This window comes from Hyalella azteca, unplaced genomic scaffold (assembly GCF_000764305.2).
Source record: "Hyalella azteca isolate HAZT.00-mixed unplaced genomic scaffold, Hazt_2.0.2 contig7618, whole genome shotgun sequence".
NCBI classification, from domain to species: domain Eukaryota; kingdom Metazoa; phylum Arthropoda; class Malacostraca; order Amphipoda; family Hyalellidae; genus Hyalella; species Hyalella azteca.
Window position 1 is genome coordinate 228,044 of NW_025937739.1, and position 21,530 is coordinate 249,573.

The following is a 21,530-nucleotide window of genomic DNA, read 5'->3' on the forward strand; positions in this document are numbered from 1 at the left end:
GCTTAATAGCTGAAGCGCTAGTAAACATTTGGCCACTAAACTAACTAACTAACTATGTAAACGAATTTCTTAATGGGCTTAGTTATATCTATACGATATTTTGAGATATATACGATACAAATACCGTATATATCTATACGATATTTGTCTGCCTTTTATATTCATTTGTTGGAGGAGGTTCAGTTTGCGAACATTGGAGCTTATTTATTTTTATGAATCATTGTGTTAACAAATGTTTTTCATGTGTGTTGTCATATTCAAGGAAAATAATTATTTTTCAATGAGCGTTTTATTCGCATGATTCGCAGGTTAACCATTCGTGAAGGCACTTTTCAGTCCTTTTTTATAATTTAATCGTATTTAAAATTAAAGTTGAAAATTAATTATATAAATTAATGACCTGAAGAAATGACCAGGAATGCAAGTCAATCCGTCTTTTTCAACTCGAGTTTTTTTGTTTGTTGGTCTGATCGGTTGAAATTACATAACTAATTTGGAGTTGTTACTTTGTTTAAATATTTAATGGGTGCACTAGCCAATGAACGTAGCAGCTAATATTGCTATTCAAATTTCAGCTATCTGGATCGCTTAAAAGTTTCCTCAATACCCAATTACGTGACTCAATTTTTCTAACTTGTCTAGGCCTCGTTTTTCATCTTTGTCTTGAAATTTTACCTCTGTGCATCATTAGCGACCTGAAGATAGGCTCGAATAAGTGCAAGTAAAGCCGAAGCTAATTATTGATACCAGATCTAAAACTAATGCTGAACAAATATTATTTTTATGACAAGCTGAGTTATGACAAGCTGAGCGCAAGTGAATCATAATCTATACATACTATTCTATAGTATAGTTGGATCAGCTAGAATTTGGGGTGTCGCCATCGATTAGTTACCGATTAGTTGGGATTCCTAAGTTCCACCGATTCCTAACTTTGTGATTTCGTCCAAAATTCTCACGACTATTGGCAGGTTTCGAAACCCAACAATCTGCTCTAATCATGGTGATCACAACCACTCGGCTCCCTCAAGGTCGAATGGAGTGTCATGATTGCGAAAATTCTGACCCTGGACTCACGACTTCTTGAAATCAATACTCTGCTGTCTTGCGAGTATCAGTTTCAGAACACTTTTTGTGTCCGCAAATATCCATCGTGCAGCAAGACGAGAAGCAATCCTCGTGCGTGTCACACTCGTCGTCTCTCTCAAGGCAGTACTTGAGAGGCACTAGGAAGGCAGTTGCAGGATCCACATAAGGGCAACTGAGGACAGACAAAAACACAATCGACTCTCCGTCTTGTGAGTAAGTAGACTAAATACATCACAATAAATCTATATTTACATAAAAACAATGGCAACGAAGAGGTAATCATAGCAACGATTTTGATAACAAAGAAAAAAGAGAAAGTTACAAGTTCACAATGGCATTTTTGTATGTACGTAATAGCTACTGCTCGATTTTCCAATAACTCACTCATCATCATTGCCATAGGCTGCAGGTGCTGGCGCAGTAACAGCTTTGCTCAAAGTTTTCACGGGAGACAGTAGAATCTGGAGATAAATATAATTGAAAAAAAAAGTATTTCCAGACAATATACAAACTATGTGGTTTCAGTTTAAGTCATTCTGTCGTGTAAAAATTAATAAAAAATATTAAAATATCTACCACTGAGAAGTGTAAAAAAATGTGTATTTACTTCATTAATTTCTAGAAAAATACATAAACATTATTTTTAATCGATTTACATACCATATTTGAAAGAAATGCTTGTAAATCAATTACCATGACATGCACATGATTAACTGCATAAGAATTGAAGATGCCAGGAGTTACTATGTAATCATTCGATTAAAATTATATTGTCTAATTTGACGAGACTTTCATTAAAGCAAAAATGATAAATGTTTTTTTTACACCATTGCTCTCGCGAAAGGATTAGAAGGCAAACAGTACGCTACGCTATCCTCTTAAATTCTTCCGGTACTAAACCGCTTCAAAAATTATACCAATCAAATGATAACTTCCTAAACTTGATTTAAGTAAGCATCTTCATTGGACATCAATAACACATCATGTTGATTATGCAATACCTTGCATACTCTTACAATGAAAAATTGAACTTACAATGCAAGTTATGACAGGCAGCTGAGTGGTCTTCATTGTTGTTGGCATAGAGACATATGAAGAACTCTGAAATCTGGTTTAACCGAAGAAGAGATTTCTAATCAAATTAAAACCCGTTCTGGTTCAATTCCTTGTGATTTGATTTTCTATAGAAATTTCCTTGTATTGTAGTTACTTAAATTACAAGAATTGAAAAAATTAAAATTAAATAAAAATGTATTGTAATTACTTAAATTAAATGGATTATTTTTGGAATTTAAAATATTCCATCGATGGGGTGAAAAATGCTTTGCAGCGAAATTCAATTTAATAACTTTTTATGAGAAGTAGACAGTGCGGCAAGACGATGCTTAAACCGTAATTTTAATATGTTAAATCTCGCAAATTTACTCTCATGACATTAAATAAGGTTGATGGGTATTTAAAAGATTTAAAAATCGAACAGTTTACTAATCAATCCCATTTAGTGCCAGATAGATCGTTCCTGTATTGTGGATGAACTTGAATGAAGCCTATTATGAAGGCCGGTTCGTAATTCATTGGTTTCATTTCATTAACAACATACACATCCAAGTCGTTTATGGGACATGTCGCTTGAACGTACTTTTTCTTTAGAACATTCAGGTCGAGGTACAAATTGTGACGATAACAAAGAGCCCTGCAATAATACCGAATAATACGAATCAATTTAACACATTTTCGTTTACTGGTTTCGAATAATATACGCAAGTGGAGAGTTTGAGCTCACTCACTTGTAGAGAAGACCGGTGTCTGTGACGGCCAAGTTAGACTGAATGCTCTGAATTGACAAAAAATCTCGTCGGATCCTCGTACACAACTGTTACTTCAGGTCTCGGCAATGAATGGCCAGTGCATCTGTCTGAAGAACACCTGCTTACTTGAAGAATGTTGACACTTGTGACTGGTCAAGTGTTTATAGGAACGAGATTTGCGTTTCAGCGTTCACGAAAATATTCCTTTGCAAACAGCTTCACCAAAAAGAATCAATTTGAATAATAATATTATTTATTCTGAGGACTAAGTTCTTGTGGTCTGGCATTTGGGCGTTAGGTGGTGAAATAAATTTAGCGCTTTTGCCACTGAAGTTTCAAACATTTACTTTGAGGTTTGGACTGCGTATATAACCCATATGCGCGTATATAACCCATACGATTACACGTGTTTTATAGCGCATTTTCTCATTTATGAAAAAAATGCACTATTGTGCTCGCCATGTCTGTCTGTCTGTCTGTCCGTCCGTCCGTGACCTCAAGTTTTCGTCGACGAGAAAATGCGCTCTCTGTCACTCACTGCAGTGAGTACTGAGTTATGTTGTTTATTAACGCATTCGTCTTTTACGCTTAATTAGAATAATAAATTTAATCTAATAAATTTCAAAACTTCACGTGTTAAAACTGGGAATAAAAAAATTATCGCAAATATATATTGCTTTTATTCAATGATTTCGAACACTTTCTTCGAAATGTGTTGTTGAATTCATTCAAGGTTAATATGACATGCAACAGCATTAGTCGAAACGAAACAACGTCTTCAGTTGGAACAATCCTCAGGCTGAATAAAAGCATAAAATTATAAAATTCGATGTTCAAAAACATAACTTGCAAATACTAGTACATTTGCCTTATTAAGCAATGCACAATCTAACATTGAATACTTTTTGAGTGGCACAAATATCGCAGCAGCACGAATGCTCGCATCAAATCCATGGTTATATATGGCCTCTTGAAGTAAACAATGAATGGGAACGAAAATGGCTGAGTGAGATTTCTAAATCTTTCATCCGATATGTCAGCAATAATTTTGCCAGAATAAGCGTCCGGATCGTAATCAGCTTCTGGTGACGGAGGCCTTTAAAATGATCCAAGTCCATTAATTATGGTGACGGGGGCTTTTTTTTTGATCGATCCAAGTCCATCAATTACGCTGTCAGTTCACTAAATCACTTCCGTAGAAGTAATAAATGCTTGCAAAATTTTACTACTTAACATGTTTGCAAAACCGACCGAAGCTCCAACTCGTTCGTAACTAATTATTGTAATACTATATATAGGGTTTTACCACTTCATCAGAAATTTATCTTTATCAATTTAAGACTCGACAAGTTTATTTAAATATACGGAAGATTTTGATTATGGTAAAATTGCAATGGTCGGATTTTGGAAGGAACGGAAACTTGCTTGTTTTTTTTTGCATTTATAGTGATCTTTCGCACATCATGAAATTTGTGTGAACAATACGTGCATATTCTTTTCATTCTGGATGAATTTACTTTCCTAATTGTGAATATTTTCAGTTCGATTCATCGGAACTGACTACTTAGTCCGTTCTACTAAGGAACATTCTACTTAGCTAGAAAATTATCGTCTGTGTGATCAATTCCTCGACTCTGTAGCTTGAGCTCAAGCGCAGCCCACTTCTCCCTGATTGCCTGAATTTACTTTCCTAATTGTGAAGATTTTCAGTTCGATTCATCGGAATCTTGCTGTTTAGCTATACAATTATCGTCCGTATGATCAATTCCTCGACTCTGTAGCTTGAGCTCCAGCACCGCGCATTTCTCCCTGAGCGCCTCCAGGTCTTCTTTGAGGCGCTTGTGATCCCGCAGCTGCAACTCCAGCGACCGCCGCTTCTGCCGCTCCAGCTGGAACTTGCGCTCGTCCGCTAGCCGCACGGCTGCGCTCAAATCTGATGATTGCATGCAAGTATATTATACTATGTTTATTAAACGTAAACAATTTATCGACAGAATTTCTGCCTCTAATTTTATCACCAAGAGAAAACTAGAAGGAAAAAGTTCTATTTCGTTGTTTCGTTTTGCCATTTTGGATTTTCATATACTTATAATTGATAATTTAATCTTCCATTAGCAAACAATTTTATCACAATTAGCGTGAGCAATTTTGAAGCGTAATTTGCATGGTCTCATCAAAGATGTTACTTTGATCATATTAGAGAAATCATATCAGGGGAATATAAAGAGTGAAATAGAGTAGAAACAAATTCCGCGAGAGTGTATGATCACGCGGTGAGGGCTCACTGTTGAGAACCCTGACGACCCTCCACAGCCTGAGTGTGATGAGCAGACCGGCGGCCTGCGTAGCGCCGCGGTGATGGTATGAGAAGCTCTCGAGCGCCGTAGCTGCCACCACCACCACCCCATCTAGAAGCTCTGCCTATACAGGAATGTGTGGCTCAAGAATTTATTGAATAGTTCATAAGGCATTCATAAGCATAACTAGATTTAATTATTAATCGTTAGGAAGTGCACGATTATACACCTCAAAGTACACTGTTAGAAGAGGCTCTTGATGATAATTTGTTTATATTATTTTGTGTATTGCACTTGCTCTTACCCAAGACTTGATTATTTCCAAGGGAGTAACACAGATCTTGAAAATCAGTTCAGCGAGGAATATGGCCAGTAGAGAAAGAGACGCTATGTGCAGACCAGAAATAATTGCTTGATGGCCTTCTTCTGCCTCCAATGCCAGCTCTGCCACCACCAAGCACGCTTCTACCACCACCAGGGATATCAACACCACCTGATGAAATATGACAGGGTTAATAAAGCTCTCAAGTACTAAGTACTTTATCAACCCTAATTGGAGAATTAAGACTTTTAAACTCATATTAGTTGCGCACTTTATTACTAAAATTTGGATTCACTGTTGAGTACAAGAATCGGCGACAAAGTACAATAATCGGCGACAGGTCTATCCAGGCCTATTCTTCAATGCCGAAGATACTATACTATACTACTATACTATTCGGTCTAAGATCGGTTTTGCAGCAGATTTTCAACGAACATTCAAATTTTCTTCATAAAACATTGAAAAAAATTACAATGGTATCAATTTAAGAGTGAAATCCCCCATATATGGCACCGAAATATATTATTTTATTTCAGTCAATTAATCTTCATAGAGCAAAATATTTGTAAATCCGTAATTTTTGAGCCAGTCCATGGAATTGATGCAGTTTTTCTCGAAGTCAAAATTTCATCTATCCAATTCGTTTGCTTGCTATTCATACTATAGTATTTATTCAACAGCATGTGAGAGACAAATCTGCTATTTCAATGGTGGTAAGAAATAAATGGAAGCGTTTTATTAGGTCACACAGTCACCTGGTATGGAGTTGAATGAATGAGTAGCCGGAGACGTTGTTTAAAGTTTGGTTTAGAGGTCACAAGATTCATTGTAACGTCAAGTTTGATGTTTCCATCGCTTTCTTGCGCTTCTTCTGAGGCGTTTTCGTTGAAAATAACTTGCATTGTGATTTGTTTGATACAATTTATATTTCAGTGCATTGCATGTATGTATTTATCATCTCTTTGAAAAATAGATAAGCTAACTTGAAACTTCAATTAGGGCAACAATGAAAAATGTTTAGTTCTTTTCCATTGTTTTCGAGAAAAGACTCGATGATTCGTATTTATTTTATTTCTCGGCGACTTACATGATTGTGTTCTTAATTATATACTATTTTACTCTTTTGATACCATGCCTAGCTAACCAATAATAGGAATCATTAAGAACTAGTTACACGTTGTTATTATGTCCCAGCATCATATAGAACTTAATTAACGTAGTATTAACTACCTATTATTAAAAGGAGCAAAATATAATTAAAGAACGAATCAAGCCTACTGACACCACAATGGGAACTCGATGGCATTGAAAATCTAACTTGACTTTAATATCAAATTCAAATCTTAAGGTTGGTTCATGCATAATAAATTGTACTACTTCACTGGATTTATTGACAAATATCTCGGGTAACGAAACATTTCAAATTATCCTTTCCTGAAACTTTACACCAATAATGTATAGTAATATCAATACCAAAAACACATGAAAATGGTTTCCAGATGGCAGATAAAAGTTTCAAATGATTAACAAGAGAACACCAGCCCTCCCCGACGCTGGCAAGTGACTTGGTTTATGGCGAGCAGCAGCGCGACTGGCCACGTACGCCCTTCGTGCGAGTGCACTGAACGATACTCGATCCTTGTAACTGAGTTACTGCTCTATTATTGTACTCATTTTAACTTGTTTTATTGTGCACTTAATTGTTTAATGATCAACGTCGGTCTTTTACTTAATTTTAATTTGAACTCTTTTATTGTGCACTTAATTGTTTAATGATCGACGTCGGGCTTTTACTCAATTTTCATTTGAACTCGTTTATTGTGCACTCAATTGTTTAATGATCGACGTCGGGCTTTTACTCAATTTTCATTTTAACTTGTTTCATTGTGCACTTAGTTGTTTAATGATCGACGTCGGTCTTTTACTCAATTTATGCTGTTTTTTTCTGAAAAATAATTTTGTTCTCATTTTAACTCGTTTTATTGTGCAATCATTTGTGTAATAATCGGCGTCACTCATTTGCTCGATTTCTGCTGTTTATTCTGAAAATAATTTTAGTTTGTACAATGTTTGGCATTGTACACTAGTTAGAATTTTATGATGAGTGGGATAAGATAATTTCTTGTTGTTACTTCGCTATTTACATACACTCTTACCCTCATGATGAATTCGGGTCTCTTCTATCTTCAACAAACTGTTCAAATTTCACAAAATTCTATTGACTTTCAATGATATATGTTATCAGTACAATAAAATACTCGCTTTATCACTGGGTATAAATTAAAGAAAAGGCACGTAGAACAATGTTGTCTTGTCATCAAAGAATAATTGTAGTATATTTGAAATATTTCAAAACCAATTGCATCCTATTGGATGTAATTGATCACTACCAGCAACCGGGTATGTAGGCGTGAAGTTGATAGTCAGCAAACAATGATCTTTACCTTTTAAATTTATTTATTTTCCATTCATTTTTCAATTCCCTTATCGATGTTTGCGTTAGTATTCAGTGAGATGATTTTGTCAGTGTGTTATATTATATAATAATACATACATTAAATAATAATGCTTTCATTCGCACTTATTTGCAAACCATCACATCTTTAAGCACACCGAACTGCATTAAGGTCCCGGTATAAATATTTGTTTTGGGGTAATATGTTTTGTATTGGGATAACAAACTTAGCTTATTACCTGAATTATGCGGTGCTCCCAATATACGCTAAGAGGCAATGTTTGCGTAATTTGTTAAGTATAAGCAGATTTTTCTACCTCAAAAGTATGTGTGAACATTCAGCAACGCGCATGCACGATTGTCTTCTTAAAGCGACGAATTTCAGGATAGTTTTATTATAAAGACAGAGAGAGAAAACGTACCCGAAGGTATTAGAGTTATACAATACAATTTTTAACAAAGTGTCCAGGATATTCCGCTAAGCTCAAACTTTTCTTGGTTCAAGTCGATATAGTGACAATTTTTGGTGGGAAAACCGCAACCGATCCATGAAAAACTGGACTTTTCTGAAAGCTAACTGCTCCGTATGATTTGTTTAATATCGTCTGACTAGAGGCAGTTGTACGTGTCATTAAAATTTATTAAATGAAAATATTGATGTTTCAAGTACAAGTGAGAAGTAATAAAACTGACCGTAAACTTGAAGAGAATAGAGCAATAGCATCTGATTCAATCTAATTTGACTGAGACCAAGATAGTCGACGGAGAAAGTGATGGATGAATTGCTTTGAAAATACTGTATGCATGGCATTCCACTACCTAGCGTTATCTTATTCAGTAACGAATTACACACCAGAATTTGTTTAGAACTGATCAAACCATCATGTATGAATGGATCCCCGATTGAACTATGCAAAAATTTGTTGTCTAAAAGATCCGGACGATCACCGTAGAGTTTAAGTAACCTCTAAGCTCCTCAGTTTTGCGTGGTTTGATGAAACTTTGATCCCACGTTCTAGGAATTAATATTTATTTATCAGTTGAAGCTATTGATATTTTGCGGCCCATTCAGAACAAAGAAATATTCTTTAGGGCCCCTTAAATAATTTAACAACGAAAAAATGTGAAAATTTGTGAAACCTAGCATTATATATAAGGGGTATTATGAGCTTTAGAGATCCATGCATAGCTGTGCACCTATTTAATCTACTGCCCTATTATAAGTGTTTGGACGTTCCTATTTTCGATTTTCAATGCGTTACTATTTACCATTCTTGCATTCAAATATATAAAAATAGGCATAATTGTATAATAATTGCATTCAATAATAGGTAGTGAAACAGAAAATATTGACAAGTGGTGCAGAGATCTCGGTATAGGCTCGATTTGGGCTCCTCGGGGCATCAATTACCCTACATAAGCTCTTTTGGGAGAGCGTATTTAAGTTTAGTCGCACCTAGCTGGTCGTGTCTATTAACCTTATGATGGGGCCAATTAATATAATCTGTTTGCAGAATATAGAAAGATATCGTCGGTATATGACCGAAGAGCTGACGAGGTCAGCAATCACCTAGCTGAGCTGACTAACAGTTGGATTGGTAAGCCATCGTCTGCATGATCGAACAACTGGGGACCGTGAGCCACCATGGATGACCCTAGATTCTAGAAGCATAAAGGTCGCTGTCAACTTCAGTCGGCCGCGCGCTGTCATGCTGTAAGGTTGTGTGTGGGTAGGCAATGTAAGACTCAGTGCCAGTGAAGGTGTTCATAGCGTTCATCTTCTCATTTGTTTCAAGGGTAGGAAAGCTGCAGAGTTTGATGGAGTGAACCGAAAGTTGGGGAAGCCTTTAACTGAATAATTTTATTCTAAACATAATGAGCCTTTGAGTTAATGGGAGTAATTTAGATTCGGCTTGAATAAGCTTTTTTTGGCCTCTAGTGATTCCGTCTTTTCAAATAAGCTTCGAATTTTTAACTTGAGTTTCCTTCATAATCGAATCAATTGATTCTAAATTTTATACCCTTTCACTGCACGGCAACCGGTATTTTGAAGTGAATTCAGCACTGCAGGCTGCAATTGCACCGGATATGGAAGGTTCAAATGAAAATTTATTATTCATAAATGCCTGAATTTCCGTAAATAAATTCAGGCATTTATGCATAAGAAACTTTTATTGGAACCTTTCACTTCTATTCCGTGCAATTGCAGCCTGCAGTGCTGAATTCACTTCAAAATACCGGTTGCCGTGCAGTTAAAGGGTATAAATATTAAAATCAATTGATTCGATTATGAATGAAAATCAAGTTAATAATTCGTAGTTTATTTGAAACGACGGAATCATTAGAGACCAAAAGAAAGCTTATCGGTAAATAAATAAAACCAATAAGTTTACAGATAATTTTGAAGTCATCACATGTAATTACCCATAACGGGTTTCTCGTATGAAAACCTACTTCATCGATAATTATCACGAAATTAAATTAACATGCATCGCGGAATCTAACTATACTTAAATTCATTTGACTGTAGATGAGCATCAGCATCATCAGCATCAAAGAGTATATAATTACTCAGAAGCATTAAAATAATTATCAAATCAATGAACATGACCATCCTTTACCCACTGACCTAAATTGCATAGTTCAATAATTTAAACAATTTTGAATAGAAAATGAGAGGCAGACATCCGGACAAATACTGTGATTTACATTACCAACTCCATCAGAATTGTAATATGACTCAAATTTCAATTTTATTGCGGGAGTGAGCTTGCCAAATTGCGTAGATAATAATCAATTCTTTGAAATCCTATCGTAATTTTTGCAACCGAATGATGCTGAGAAAAAAATAGTCTATTTTAAATTAGAAAATATTTTTGAAGTGTTGATGGGCTGTGAATATTCTGTTTAATAATTAACGAATATTATTAATTGCGATAAAGGAAACCATGGAGCATGTGATATGAAGAGTTAGTATAACCATGTTTTCAAGACGGAAAATATTTGTAACGATGAGCGAAGGTTTTCTCATCTCAAGTACAAGACTATATGCTGGAAACATCTGTTCACAATCATTAGGAGCGGAATCTCATGAGTGAGAGTTGAATTGAGGAACTGACTTTTTAGACTGAATTAGCGCAAATGTTATTTTATAGATGAATAGCGTGACCATAAAATTTGTAGTCATGAAACGCGTGGCCATTAATTTTCACATGTATTTATAATTTTTTAGCTTATTCCTTGTATAATTATAATTCATCAAAACTTGGTGTCTTGCAAAGATTTTCTTCTTCTAGAACCCCCTAAAAGTGCCTTTGTTGAAAGAAATAGCTGTTAATATATTTGCTTCGATGTTTTAAAGGCAAAAATCCATCAGTATAATGCCTAGTATTTTGTTCTAATATGATTAAAAGAATTTGTTTCATTTTTCAATTAAAATTTTGAGTGATGAGCATTTATTTAATTAGTAAGCACCAAATGAACAAAATTTACTGTTACTGGATGATCCAGTTTATATTCATTAAGAATATTGCATGCATTTTTTTTAACTATTTCATAATTTAACTACCTATTTCTATAATAAAAGCCTTTGTTATACAAGCGGCAAACCACATATTTCGAACATGAATTAATATCAGACAAATAATTTCTCCATATTTAAATTTTTCGCTTTGATGTATTGAAAACTGGAAAATATTTATTGGTTCATAATTTTTATTTTTTTTTTCTAGACTCACACCGACAACCATTAACAGTGACAACAAATTATAGATAATTCCTACTAAATGGAAAACAATTTTCAAAAAATAACAGAGCTTGAAACTATTGCTTTTAAACAAATAAATATGAAGTATCCTCATGTCAAAATGGGTAATCGGTTATCCGCTTGAACTGAATAATAAGAGGAATGTATATCGTACTGCGCCGACCCACTTCTGAAGACACTTGTCGAGGTCCCACAAGGATTGTACTCAAGTGCAAATCATCAACGGATTACTGGCCACACGTTTATAATTTTTATGTGGCCACCAATAAGACGCCCAATATTCTTCTCAGGGAAGTTTAGAGCGTTTTAATCACTAGGGCAAGATATTTGCTTTAATCGAATGGCTTCGAATGTTCAATTTGATGACATGAAGCATTCGCTCAAAAAACACTGTTTTTCTCTCTATATAATCCTTCCTTGTGTTCAATGAAACTGCAATAAAATATCATTTGGTGAAAGTCGGCTTGCAGGGTTATAATTCGAAATAAAAACTGACAGAATTTAGAGTCTTCGTCAAATTATTTTTTAGGGAATTGAAAATTTTTACAGCTTAAATCATGTGATCGATATATGAATTTAAATAGAATTATACTCTATGGGAAGTTTTTTCAGATGCGGATCACATTAGGATTGTTGACTTCTAAAAGTGCACGATAGATAATTTTCTGAAAGTAACTCATCCATTCTTTCCAGAATAGGATTTTGTAGAATGTCTATAAATTTGATTCTATTCGAATAAATGCTTCGAGGCGGAATTCAAGCATGCGTTCTTATCGCTACAAGATACCGGTTCATGGTTAATTAATGGTGTTGATATATGCCTGGACCTTTTGAACTGAAAGAGAAGCGGGAACATATTTTAAAGCATTCATGCCTGTAAAAACACAGACGCGTTTCTCAATAATCGCAACCTAAATATTTCTCCCGAACCTTACACCTGGCATCGCAGCATGCGGCGTCCAGCAGCGCTTCTCTTTGCTGTCACATTCTGCTTACAAATCCTAAAAGGTGAGTTAGCGAATAATAATTTTTATATAGTCGCTGTTTCAACAGCGACTTGTAAGGATAGTTATGGTCTACACCTTGAATGAGATTTTGTGAGTTTAATATGGTTTTTTAGTCACGTTTTCTTTTGAAAAATATGAAATTCGTCGTTAGCATAATTTATTCACCCGTGATAAAAAATCCCTAACGAACATCATAAGTTTGCGATAATTTCTGGAGTAAATCTTTAGAAGATGAGAAGCTGAGGAGTGAGAACTCGTCACTTTCTACAGGGACATTACTGAGGGGTCACATTTAAGGAAAAAAATTATGAGGAATCATGTTCAGAACACAAACGATAAGGAGTCACGTCAAGAACAAGATTTAGGAGTAGTATCGTTAGGGAAAAGAATCGTAAGGAAACATGTCATGAATACGAACTATAACGTTACAGAGATTAATTATGAGGGGTCTGGTTGAGAATAAGAATTAAGATGGGTCGAGTTATGAAGAACCAATTATGAGAAATCGCGCCAAGAACAACAATTCTAATTTCACAGTATTTTAAAGGGATAAAGGTATAATTTTAGCAATTAGTACTGAATAATTAAACACAGGCTTTTCTCCAACTGCAAAATATAAAACAAATTATGGTCGTGCGTATTTATAACTAAAAGATATTAATTTTGTTAAGCTGATATTGAATGGTGGTAGAAATCAAGTCTGGTCTTGCAGCTCAAACACGATTTTCAGTTAGCATGCAATTCTCTGCCACCGCCTTAGTCGCAGTGATTGGAGAATCAACTGAAGTGCCTCCTTATATTTATTTCAATGGAAGTGAAGGGGATGGAAACAAACAAAGAAAGCTATCCAATGTATAGGACATTCAAATGCCACTGCAACGTCGGTCCCGAGGTCACTTTGATAAACCTAGAATTATTTGGAATTATTATTCAACCGAGTAAAATGAGTCATTTGTTTGAATATAAAAAATTTAACTTATTGATGACAATTTTTAGCGCATTTTCTCATTTATGGAAAAAATGCACTATTGTGCTCGCCATGTCCGTCCGTCCGTCTGTCCGTCTGTGACTTCATGTTTTCATCGACGAGAAAATGCGCTCTCTGTCACTCACTGCAGTGAGTACTGAGTTATATTTTTTGTATTTACGGAACTGCAATGCAGCAAGTATTGCGATAAAAATTACGTGAATTCTTGGGCTTCAAGATTTATTGCAAATTCACTCTCTTCTAAATGAATTCCAATTAATTACCGAGGATTTTGAATTCTGCTAGAAGTAATCGAAGATTGTGAATAGTTTTAAGAATAATGAAATTGTTTACTTAATTAAATAGTATTGCAGCTGAGACTTAATCACTGCAACTTAATATCAAACTATTCCAACGTGCATATGTCGTTGATCAATTTATTTTCAGCGACCAACTGCTTTCGTTCTGATCGGTTTCTATGAATACTAATGAGATGTTATGACAAACTCACTGGAATGTTGTGACGAACGATTCAACTCAGAGTGCATTGTTACAAGACTTTTACGCTAGCTCATAACTTGAGGTTGATTCCGGTTGCGACCAATGTAATTTTTTGATGAATGTGAATGCATTAATTTAAAAATTAAACATGTTTTCCCCTCTCAAATTTGACATGTCACCGCTCATATTTATCTTCATATTCATAGTCTACCTGTCTGTTATGTCTATCGTGCACATAAGGCTTGGGAGCTCAAAATAATAAATAAAATGTCGACAAACAACAGGAAGGGTGGCAGTTACGGTACCTGAGATCGATCTGCTGCCTGAGCTGGCTTTGAGTGACACAGCAGAGCCATCTCTAATCTGGCCCCGCGCTGGGATGGAGTGGCTCGATCATCTCTGTTTGAAATCGCTCATTTGTGATGTGAATATGGAGAAATTGCCTTAATTTTTGCACTTCAAGGAAAAAATACTGTTGCAGCAAATTTAGAATTTATCAGCTTCAATCGGGCATTAAACATTGGTACAACTTTTTTTGCAGTCGCCGTTTGAATGTATTAGTAAATTTGGTATCCAGTGTACTAAACTCTGTCCTAAACTTGGTTTTTCTTATGCGTCTGCACTAATTGATTAGTTTGGTGGCGGCGCAAGCTTTTCATATCATGACCAGAGATCAAACTAATATATTTCATTGGTGTTCTGATAATGGAAGCACTTGGTATGTACTATGTTTTATCCTTATATGTTTCTACAATGTATTTTTTGTCGTTTATTTAAAAAAAAAGCACAAGATAAGCACTCGCTTGTTTGATGCTCTGCGGCTATAGTGCGTCTCACAATATGACTGGCAAGCTACAAATATGTATTATATACAAGGATGTCTTTTTCCTCTGCTAATAATAACGAATAGAATAATTTTCTCTAAACTTTGTGATAGTTAGAATGACAGCAATTATGTTTTAAAATTATCTCACGCTTTGTAACAAAAAAGATGACAAGTTACTCCCAATATCAAGCTTATATATTTCAATCTCGAAGAGTTACTTCTCAAATTCTCAATTAATGTTAAGCATCAATGCAGAGCTGCTATCTTGTCAACATTTTCTCAATTAGACTGCAGTAATAAGCGCCATTAAAATTTATGTTGCAGTTGTGTCCCTAACGATAAAAGTTTATTAAATTTGGTATGCAGATGTCGTAGGTTTATTGCAAAACTTGGCGTGACAGAGCACGGCTTTAGGAGCTGCATGGCGGCGCCTAGGCTGTAAGCAAACCAAACAAGGCTCGCGTAGAGTGAAAATATTCATAAGCAAACACTATCCTCGAAACAAATAAATAAAATTGTAATTATATCACGTTCTTCTTAAAACCAAAGCCTCTTTAAATGCATAATTTTTCATTTGAGTATGCAAGTAAAATGTTTGAAAATGCAAATTCAATATCTATATGTTGATAGAAATTATAGCACGTAAACCGGCGCTTCAATAAAATAAATGAAGTTCAAGTTGAAAATTAGTAATTTTCGCGGAAAGCAATTGATTCAGACCCTTTTCGTGTAAGAACCCGAATAATTGAAGTCAAACGGTAATATGAGGGCAGAAGCTTAACTCAACTAGAAAATTAAACCGCTGTATGCTTTTCAATATTTCGGTAATATCACGAGAAATTTCAAACTTGAAAATCTCGTGGAATTTAAAAACTCGTCGATAACGGAGCTGGTAGTGAGTGATTCCAGGTTACTTGAAACGTTGTATAATTTGTTACGCAATATAATGTTACGGAAAATAATTATGTGAAGATTACGAACACATGCCCATTTTACTCATGAGGTTTCTAAAGTTTCCATCGAACAATTCAGTAAAAATAAATCCACGGGTGTACCTGAAGACGACTGTCACCGCTGGTCGGAGCATGTCTGTGACAGGAGAGTTGCTGTCGAAGCAGCGGAGCCCCGTTTTTCCGAGGCTGATGGGAGATTTACCTCAGTAATCCTCTGAAGCCTCAGTGTAGAAGCTTCAATTTATTAAAACTACCAGAGGGTCCGATTGCTGGCAATTCCCAAACGAGGCGAGTGTTCGCGAACGTTAACTCGACACACGTTGGAGTTACTGCCAGAACTGACTGGCACTTCCTATTTTTTCTCTGCAGTAGCGATGAACTAAAATGGTCTCTCAATGGTCATTGGAGCTTAGCTATATTGCTATGCCTGAGAATTCTCTCTGTTATTTCACAAAACTCATTATTGCATAGTAGGAAAGATAGAAATAACGGGCAAGAGGATTAAGTATTAGGTGGCACTGTGTTGCAAGTTTTATTTTGGATGAAAATTGTTACGTAATGTGTAATTATTGATTGAGAAGTGAAACTAGTGATCAATGATCTCACAAAGTCAGTGCTAATTTTAAATTCTAAAATTTCTGTGCATTTTTTCAATATCAATTATATGAACTTTGTAGTTAATAATTACATAAAAAATCATTGATCATACTTTTCGAATTTCGAGATTCGTTCATTAATATCGAACACAAACAACGCAAAGCATTAGGATATTGTGGGATTTATAACATAAATTTAATGTTTTGTACGGGACTTAACTGAATTTACAAACTATTTCTTACAAACCTAGACCTGCTCAACAGTTAGATTTATATCATTAAATCACAGCATGCAGAGAATGCTCTGTAAATCAGTGTTGACTTTTCCGAAGGATATATTCACTTGCTGCATGAATGACTAACTCTAACTTTAAATAATTAATGGGATTGAACTTTTTTCGAAATAAATTTATGAAGACGGCTATTCATGCATTTGGTTGCCAGTCATCCAATTTTGAGGCTATAGTCGTCAAGTTTTGAGGTTCCAGTCGTTAAATTTTGCGGCTACAGTCGTGAAATTTTGCGGCTACAGTCGTCAAAGTCCACAGTCGTCAAATTTTGCGGCTACAGTCGTTATATTTGGAGGCTACAGGCGTCAAATTTTGCGGCTACAGTCGTCAAATTTTGCGGCTACAGTCGTCAAATTTAGAGGCTACAGAAGTCAATTTTGCAGCTACAGTCGTCAAATTTGGAGGCTACAGTCGTCAAATTTGAAAGCTACAGAAGTCAAATTTAGAGGCTACTGTACAGTCGTAAAATTTGAAGGCTACAGTTGTCAAATTTGGAGGCTACAGTCGTCAAATTTGGAGGCTATAGTCCTCATGAGGCTAATCGTCGTCAGCATCGCAGCCGAGTGACGGAGTTGGTAAACAGCCCCCACATATTGACCTGGAATTTGAGAGGGCCACATCACTCTAGTTTATGGCGCTTGTTCGTCCTGGTTTTTTGTTTCATGTCCTATGGGACCTGTGCCTTCATTGACTTGAAAGCATCGCAGCTGCTGCTGAAAGCAACCTCTTAGAAAATTGGACCAATTTCCTGTTTGGCTCTCAGAACAAGAGATTTTTTTAGTGGAAGAACCTTGCTGCACGTCATTGGCTTTACTGGCATATTGTAGCGGGAAGAATCTTATATATACGTCTTAAACGCTTAAGGTTCTCTACCCGTAGGCCGCACGATTCGTGGAAGATTAAAACAACTTAAGACGCGATTCAGGCCGGAAGATATGCTTACGACTTACAGTAATTCTCAACACTGGAGTGGTCTAGAATAATTGGAACTTCTAAATACGAATCAGTGGATATACAGTAATGATTGAAACGATCATGGTCACGGTGAATTGGATACCAATTAGAACGAGGCCAATACCTGGTTCGCTACAATATAACTTGGAAATTCAAGCAATTTCTTTCAGTAGTTTTCTGACGTGGAATGAACAACGACATTTCTTTCACTTGCGCACACGTATGGATATATTTCGTCATTTCTGTCTACAGTTCCGATCATTATCCGATCATATAATTGTGTAAAGAATAATTTAAAATCCAAACCTCTCAACTAATTTGTGACATTGTCCATTATTAAAAAAAGCACATTCAGAGAACTTTGAAGTAAATTTATAAATGTTTTCGAAAATTCTTGACAGATCACGTAAAAAAACCTGAAATTTTATTTGAAGCATTCTAACAACGATGGTATAAAAAATTGCGCCCAGTTATTAGAAGGCATTTAAAATTTTATAAAATGTATTTAAAAAGGCAATATCTGATACAAATTATTCTAATGATATTTTAAACAACGTGCGAGTCATGTGTTTTTATCGCCACAAAGTAAGATCGTGTAATCATAGAAATTTTTTATATTCTACTCAAATTGGAGGAAACGCCATCATAATTTTATTATGTAAGAAATTTGTTACTTAAGGTTTTATTCGCATTCAATATTTTTTATATTTAAAATTGGCTAATAGCAATAATATAAATTTTTAAATTAATGGCACATTTTACTATAAATATTTTCACACTAGAGTTAGTATTGTATCTAGATCAATTGCTCTAGTTGTAATTGAGAGTTATTTTGCTTTCTTATGTATGTTTTAAAAATATTTCACCAACGTGATTGCAATAATTATAGTGGTCCATCACAGTACTATAGAGGAAATTTTTGTATCGAACTCATTGATAAAATCATATTTGCATCAACGAACTCGGTTACGAACGATAGCCGTGAGATGCGACGGACTGGGAAAAGATATGCATTGTAAAAACCATCAGTGGAGTATAAAAGATTCCGGTTTGGAAGATTCGACTACACGTTTTTATGATTAAATGTATCAATTAGGACCAGAGAGCTGTGTAATTAGTCTATTAAAATTGATCTTCATGGAAACACGACGGAGTTACAAGGTAGCTAGCACAATAAAATGATTCCTGTATTGATGGACATGTAAAATTCTGTCAATGTTATAAAATGCTGTTAAGAAGCATGAAATTACTTCCATATTAGCATGGTGTGCCCGCCACAGTTATGATTAGTTAATTTTTCTACACTTAGCGAGGTTCTGATCTGTTTTCAAACATTTATTGGTTTCGAAGCACATTACATGCAGTTGCTAGATTACTGCTTAGCGGATATGATAGTGATGCATTTACTTGGAAATTACTTTGTATAAAGATTTAATAACCAGATATATTTCAAATTGAAACTGGATAGTTGAATCTTTGTTGCTCATGTCATTTACATGTGGTATTACCGACACTCCAAGAAGAAATGTTTCAGTGACACTCGACACTCTCAGATAACGACAATTAAGTAAGACGTGTTTCAGTGACACTCTCAGCTACCGACAATTAAGTAAGACGTGTTTCAGTGACACTCTCAGCAACCGACAATTAAGTAAGACGTGTTTCAGTGACACTCTCAGCTGCCGACAATTAAGTAAGACGTGTTTCAGTGACACTCTCAGCTGCTGACAATTAAGTAAGACGTGTTTCAGTGACACTCTCAGCTGCTGACAATTAAGTAAGACGTGTTTCAGTGACACTCTCAGCTGCCGACAATTAAGTAAGACGTGTTTCACTGACACTCTCAGCTGCCGACAATTAAGTAAGACGTGTTTCATTGACACTTTCAGCTGCCGACAATTAAGTAAGACGTGCTTCACTGACACTGTGTCAACCAGCGCCACCATCGAAGAGCCTCAGACTACCTTGAGTGTTTGCCGGCCTTCGCTGGAAATTAAGGTTGTCTTCTCCGCTGACTTTGCTCTCTCCGTAGCAGAAGTTGAACTTTGTCGGGAATATTTGTTCGGTGAAAAAGCAGGCGTGACCTAACGTGGTATAGATAACATTATCAAATTATTTCCTATTTCTTAATTTGATTCATTTTGGATTTTGTTTATAGTCATCATGAAGACAGTATCTTAATATTCATTTTATGTTGTACTCATATGCATTCATATAGTTTTAACATTTTTGAATAATACAATACAAAATTAAACAAATACAAATTACTCGAATACAAAATTAAACAAGTTTCCTTTCCCGGGAAACAAATAATAGGAAAATATCTGTTATCGGTCTTTCGTTTGGTCTTGTCTGAAGACGTGAAGACATTGACAGATATTAATATCTTGTGGCTCAGGAACGAAGCTGTTTCTTCCCGCATCGGAGCAATCATTTCCCAGCACAAGGTGAGTTCTGGGAGTGATGCAGGGGGCAGTTATCTCGGTCACTCTCTGTCGGCCGCGGAAATGTTCCTATGATTTCATCTCCTGAAGAACCATCCACCAAGCGTCAGACTGGAAACGCTGTATAACTGAAAATGTCTAGAGCCTTTTCAGGAGAAGAGTAGCTATATGGATCAATAATTTTTCCCAGTGAAACTTTTCTTACATCTCTTTACTCTTACTGTATGGTTTTTCCTTAATCTCGCTTCTTCTGCGATTCAAATCTCGTGGTCTTAATCGATTTTCGACACAGTTTTTCGTATGGAACTTGAAATATACGTAGGAGTGTTGCGAATGTGTAGTATTGTAAACAACTTCTGGTGACAGTTGATAGTCGGACTTGGATGCATACTCTAATCAAGCTCGGTCGTGAGGTGCGAGTACAGTACAGTCTGTATGTACTGCGTCGGTTGGGTAAAAAGTATAATAGTTCTGTGCTATTATACAGTCTGTGTACAGCGCATTTGTTAGACACGAGTATAGTCGCTCTGCACGAGCATATAGTCTGTATATCGAGGCTTTGATTAAGCAACATGTTAGAGATAGTTCTGTGCAAGCACACAGTCTGTATAAAAGCTGTTTTTAAAGAAACAATTAAGATCGTTCTGTATGAGCATACAGTCTGTATACAGCATGCCTGTTAGGTACGGTAACAAGTACAGTCATCCTGTACAAGTATACAGTCTGCACACCGGGAGGTTGTTAAGTAATAAGACCGTTTAGAAGCAATAGAAGCAATTGAAGGAATTGTGTGTCCGGTACAGCCACATGCAGTGCCGACTGATACAGTGTAGGATTCTAAACTTCGCCCGCGTCATTTTAAAAATATTTAGTTTTATTTTGTGCCAGCTTTTGAATTCTTTTCCCTAACGGGACTTTTTTTTTGCTTTGGAATCTAATTGAAATGATGTCATTAATATTTAAAGTTTAATTTGCACAGAATAAATAAAACAGAACATAAATCAAGGCTGATTGAAGGCAAATTTACAAGAGGAAGACATCTCCAGTTGGAAAAAAATATTAAATCATACAAGGTTACTAGGCACGTGGTGAATCCAAGTGTTGAAATCTATGATATCCAAATGATTGAATTAATTTTGATGATTCAGAGACTCCAGATGGTGCTTAAAATTTAGAAGACTAATAATTTACTTATGAAAAATTCGAACCAAAATATACGCATGAAATCAGAAGAAGACGTTTCATCGCTATCAAG

At 35.6% G+C, this 21,530-nt stretch overlaps 2 protein-coding genes and 1 long non-coding RNA gene across 3 annotated transcripts in view; 1 reads left to right on the plus strand and 2 right to left on the minus strand.

Moving 5' to 3' along the window:
- Positions 1 to 259: 259 nt before the first annotated feature.
- LOC108673019 lies at positions 260 to 2,902 on the minus strand. The gene is made up of 4 exons (XR_001930948.2): positions 2,877 to 2,902; positions 2,125 to 2,298; positions 1,474 to 1,550; positions 260 to 1,261 (listed from the first exon to the last, which is right to left on the minus strand). It is a non-coding gene; the product is annotated as an uncharacterized LOC108673019 (long non-coding RNA).
- Positions 2,903 to 3,567: 665 nt separating this feature from the next.
- Positions 3,568 to 6,664, minus strand: LOC108673014 (voltage-gated hydrogen channel 1). The gene is made up of 4 exons (XM_018160780.2): positions 6,272 to 6,664; positions 5,499 to 5,687; positions 5,183 to 5,318; positions 3,568 to 4,830 (listed from the first exon to the last, which is right to left on the minus strand). The coding sequence occupies exons 1-4, from the start codon at positions 6,416 to 6,418 to the stop codon at positions 4,604 to 4,606; spliced, it is 699 nt and encodes a 232-aa protein (XP_018016269.1). The 5' UTR covers positions 6,419 to 6,664; the 3' UTR covers positions 3,568 to 4,603.
- Positions 6,665 to 12,347: 5,683 nt separating this feature from the next.
- Positions 12,348 to 21,530, plus strand: part of LOC108673015 — a 37,914-nt gene continuing 28,731 nt past the window's right edge. Inside the window, exon 1 of the mRNA XM_018160781.2 lies at positions 12,348 to 12,745. Coding sequence (XP_018016270.2) covers positions 12,688 to 12,745 — 58 coding nt within the window. The 5' untranslated portion in view covers positions 12,348 to 12,687. The remainder of the gene's footprint in view (positions 12,746 to 21,530) is intronic.

What these genes read in the sequence shown, in the direction of transcription:
- LOC108673014 (XM_018160780.2), bottom strand. Translation starts at nt 6,418, where the DNA reads ATGCAAGTTATTTTCAACGAAAACGCCTCAGAAGAAGCGCAAGAAAGC. An exon ending in TTCATTCAACTCCATACCAG is followed by an intron (nt 5,688 to 6,271) that starts GTGACTGTGTGA and finishes ATATTTCATCAG; the next exon opens with GTGGTGTTGATATCCCTGGT. An exon ending in TGGAAATAATCAAGTCTTGG is followed by an intron (nt 5,319 to 5,498) that starts GTAAGAGCAAGT and finishes ATTCCTGTATAG; the next exon opens with GCAGAGCTTCTAGATGGGGT.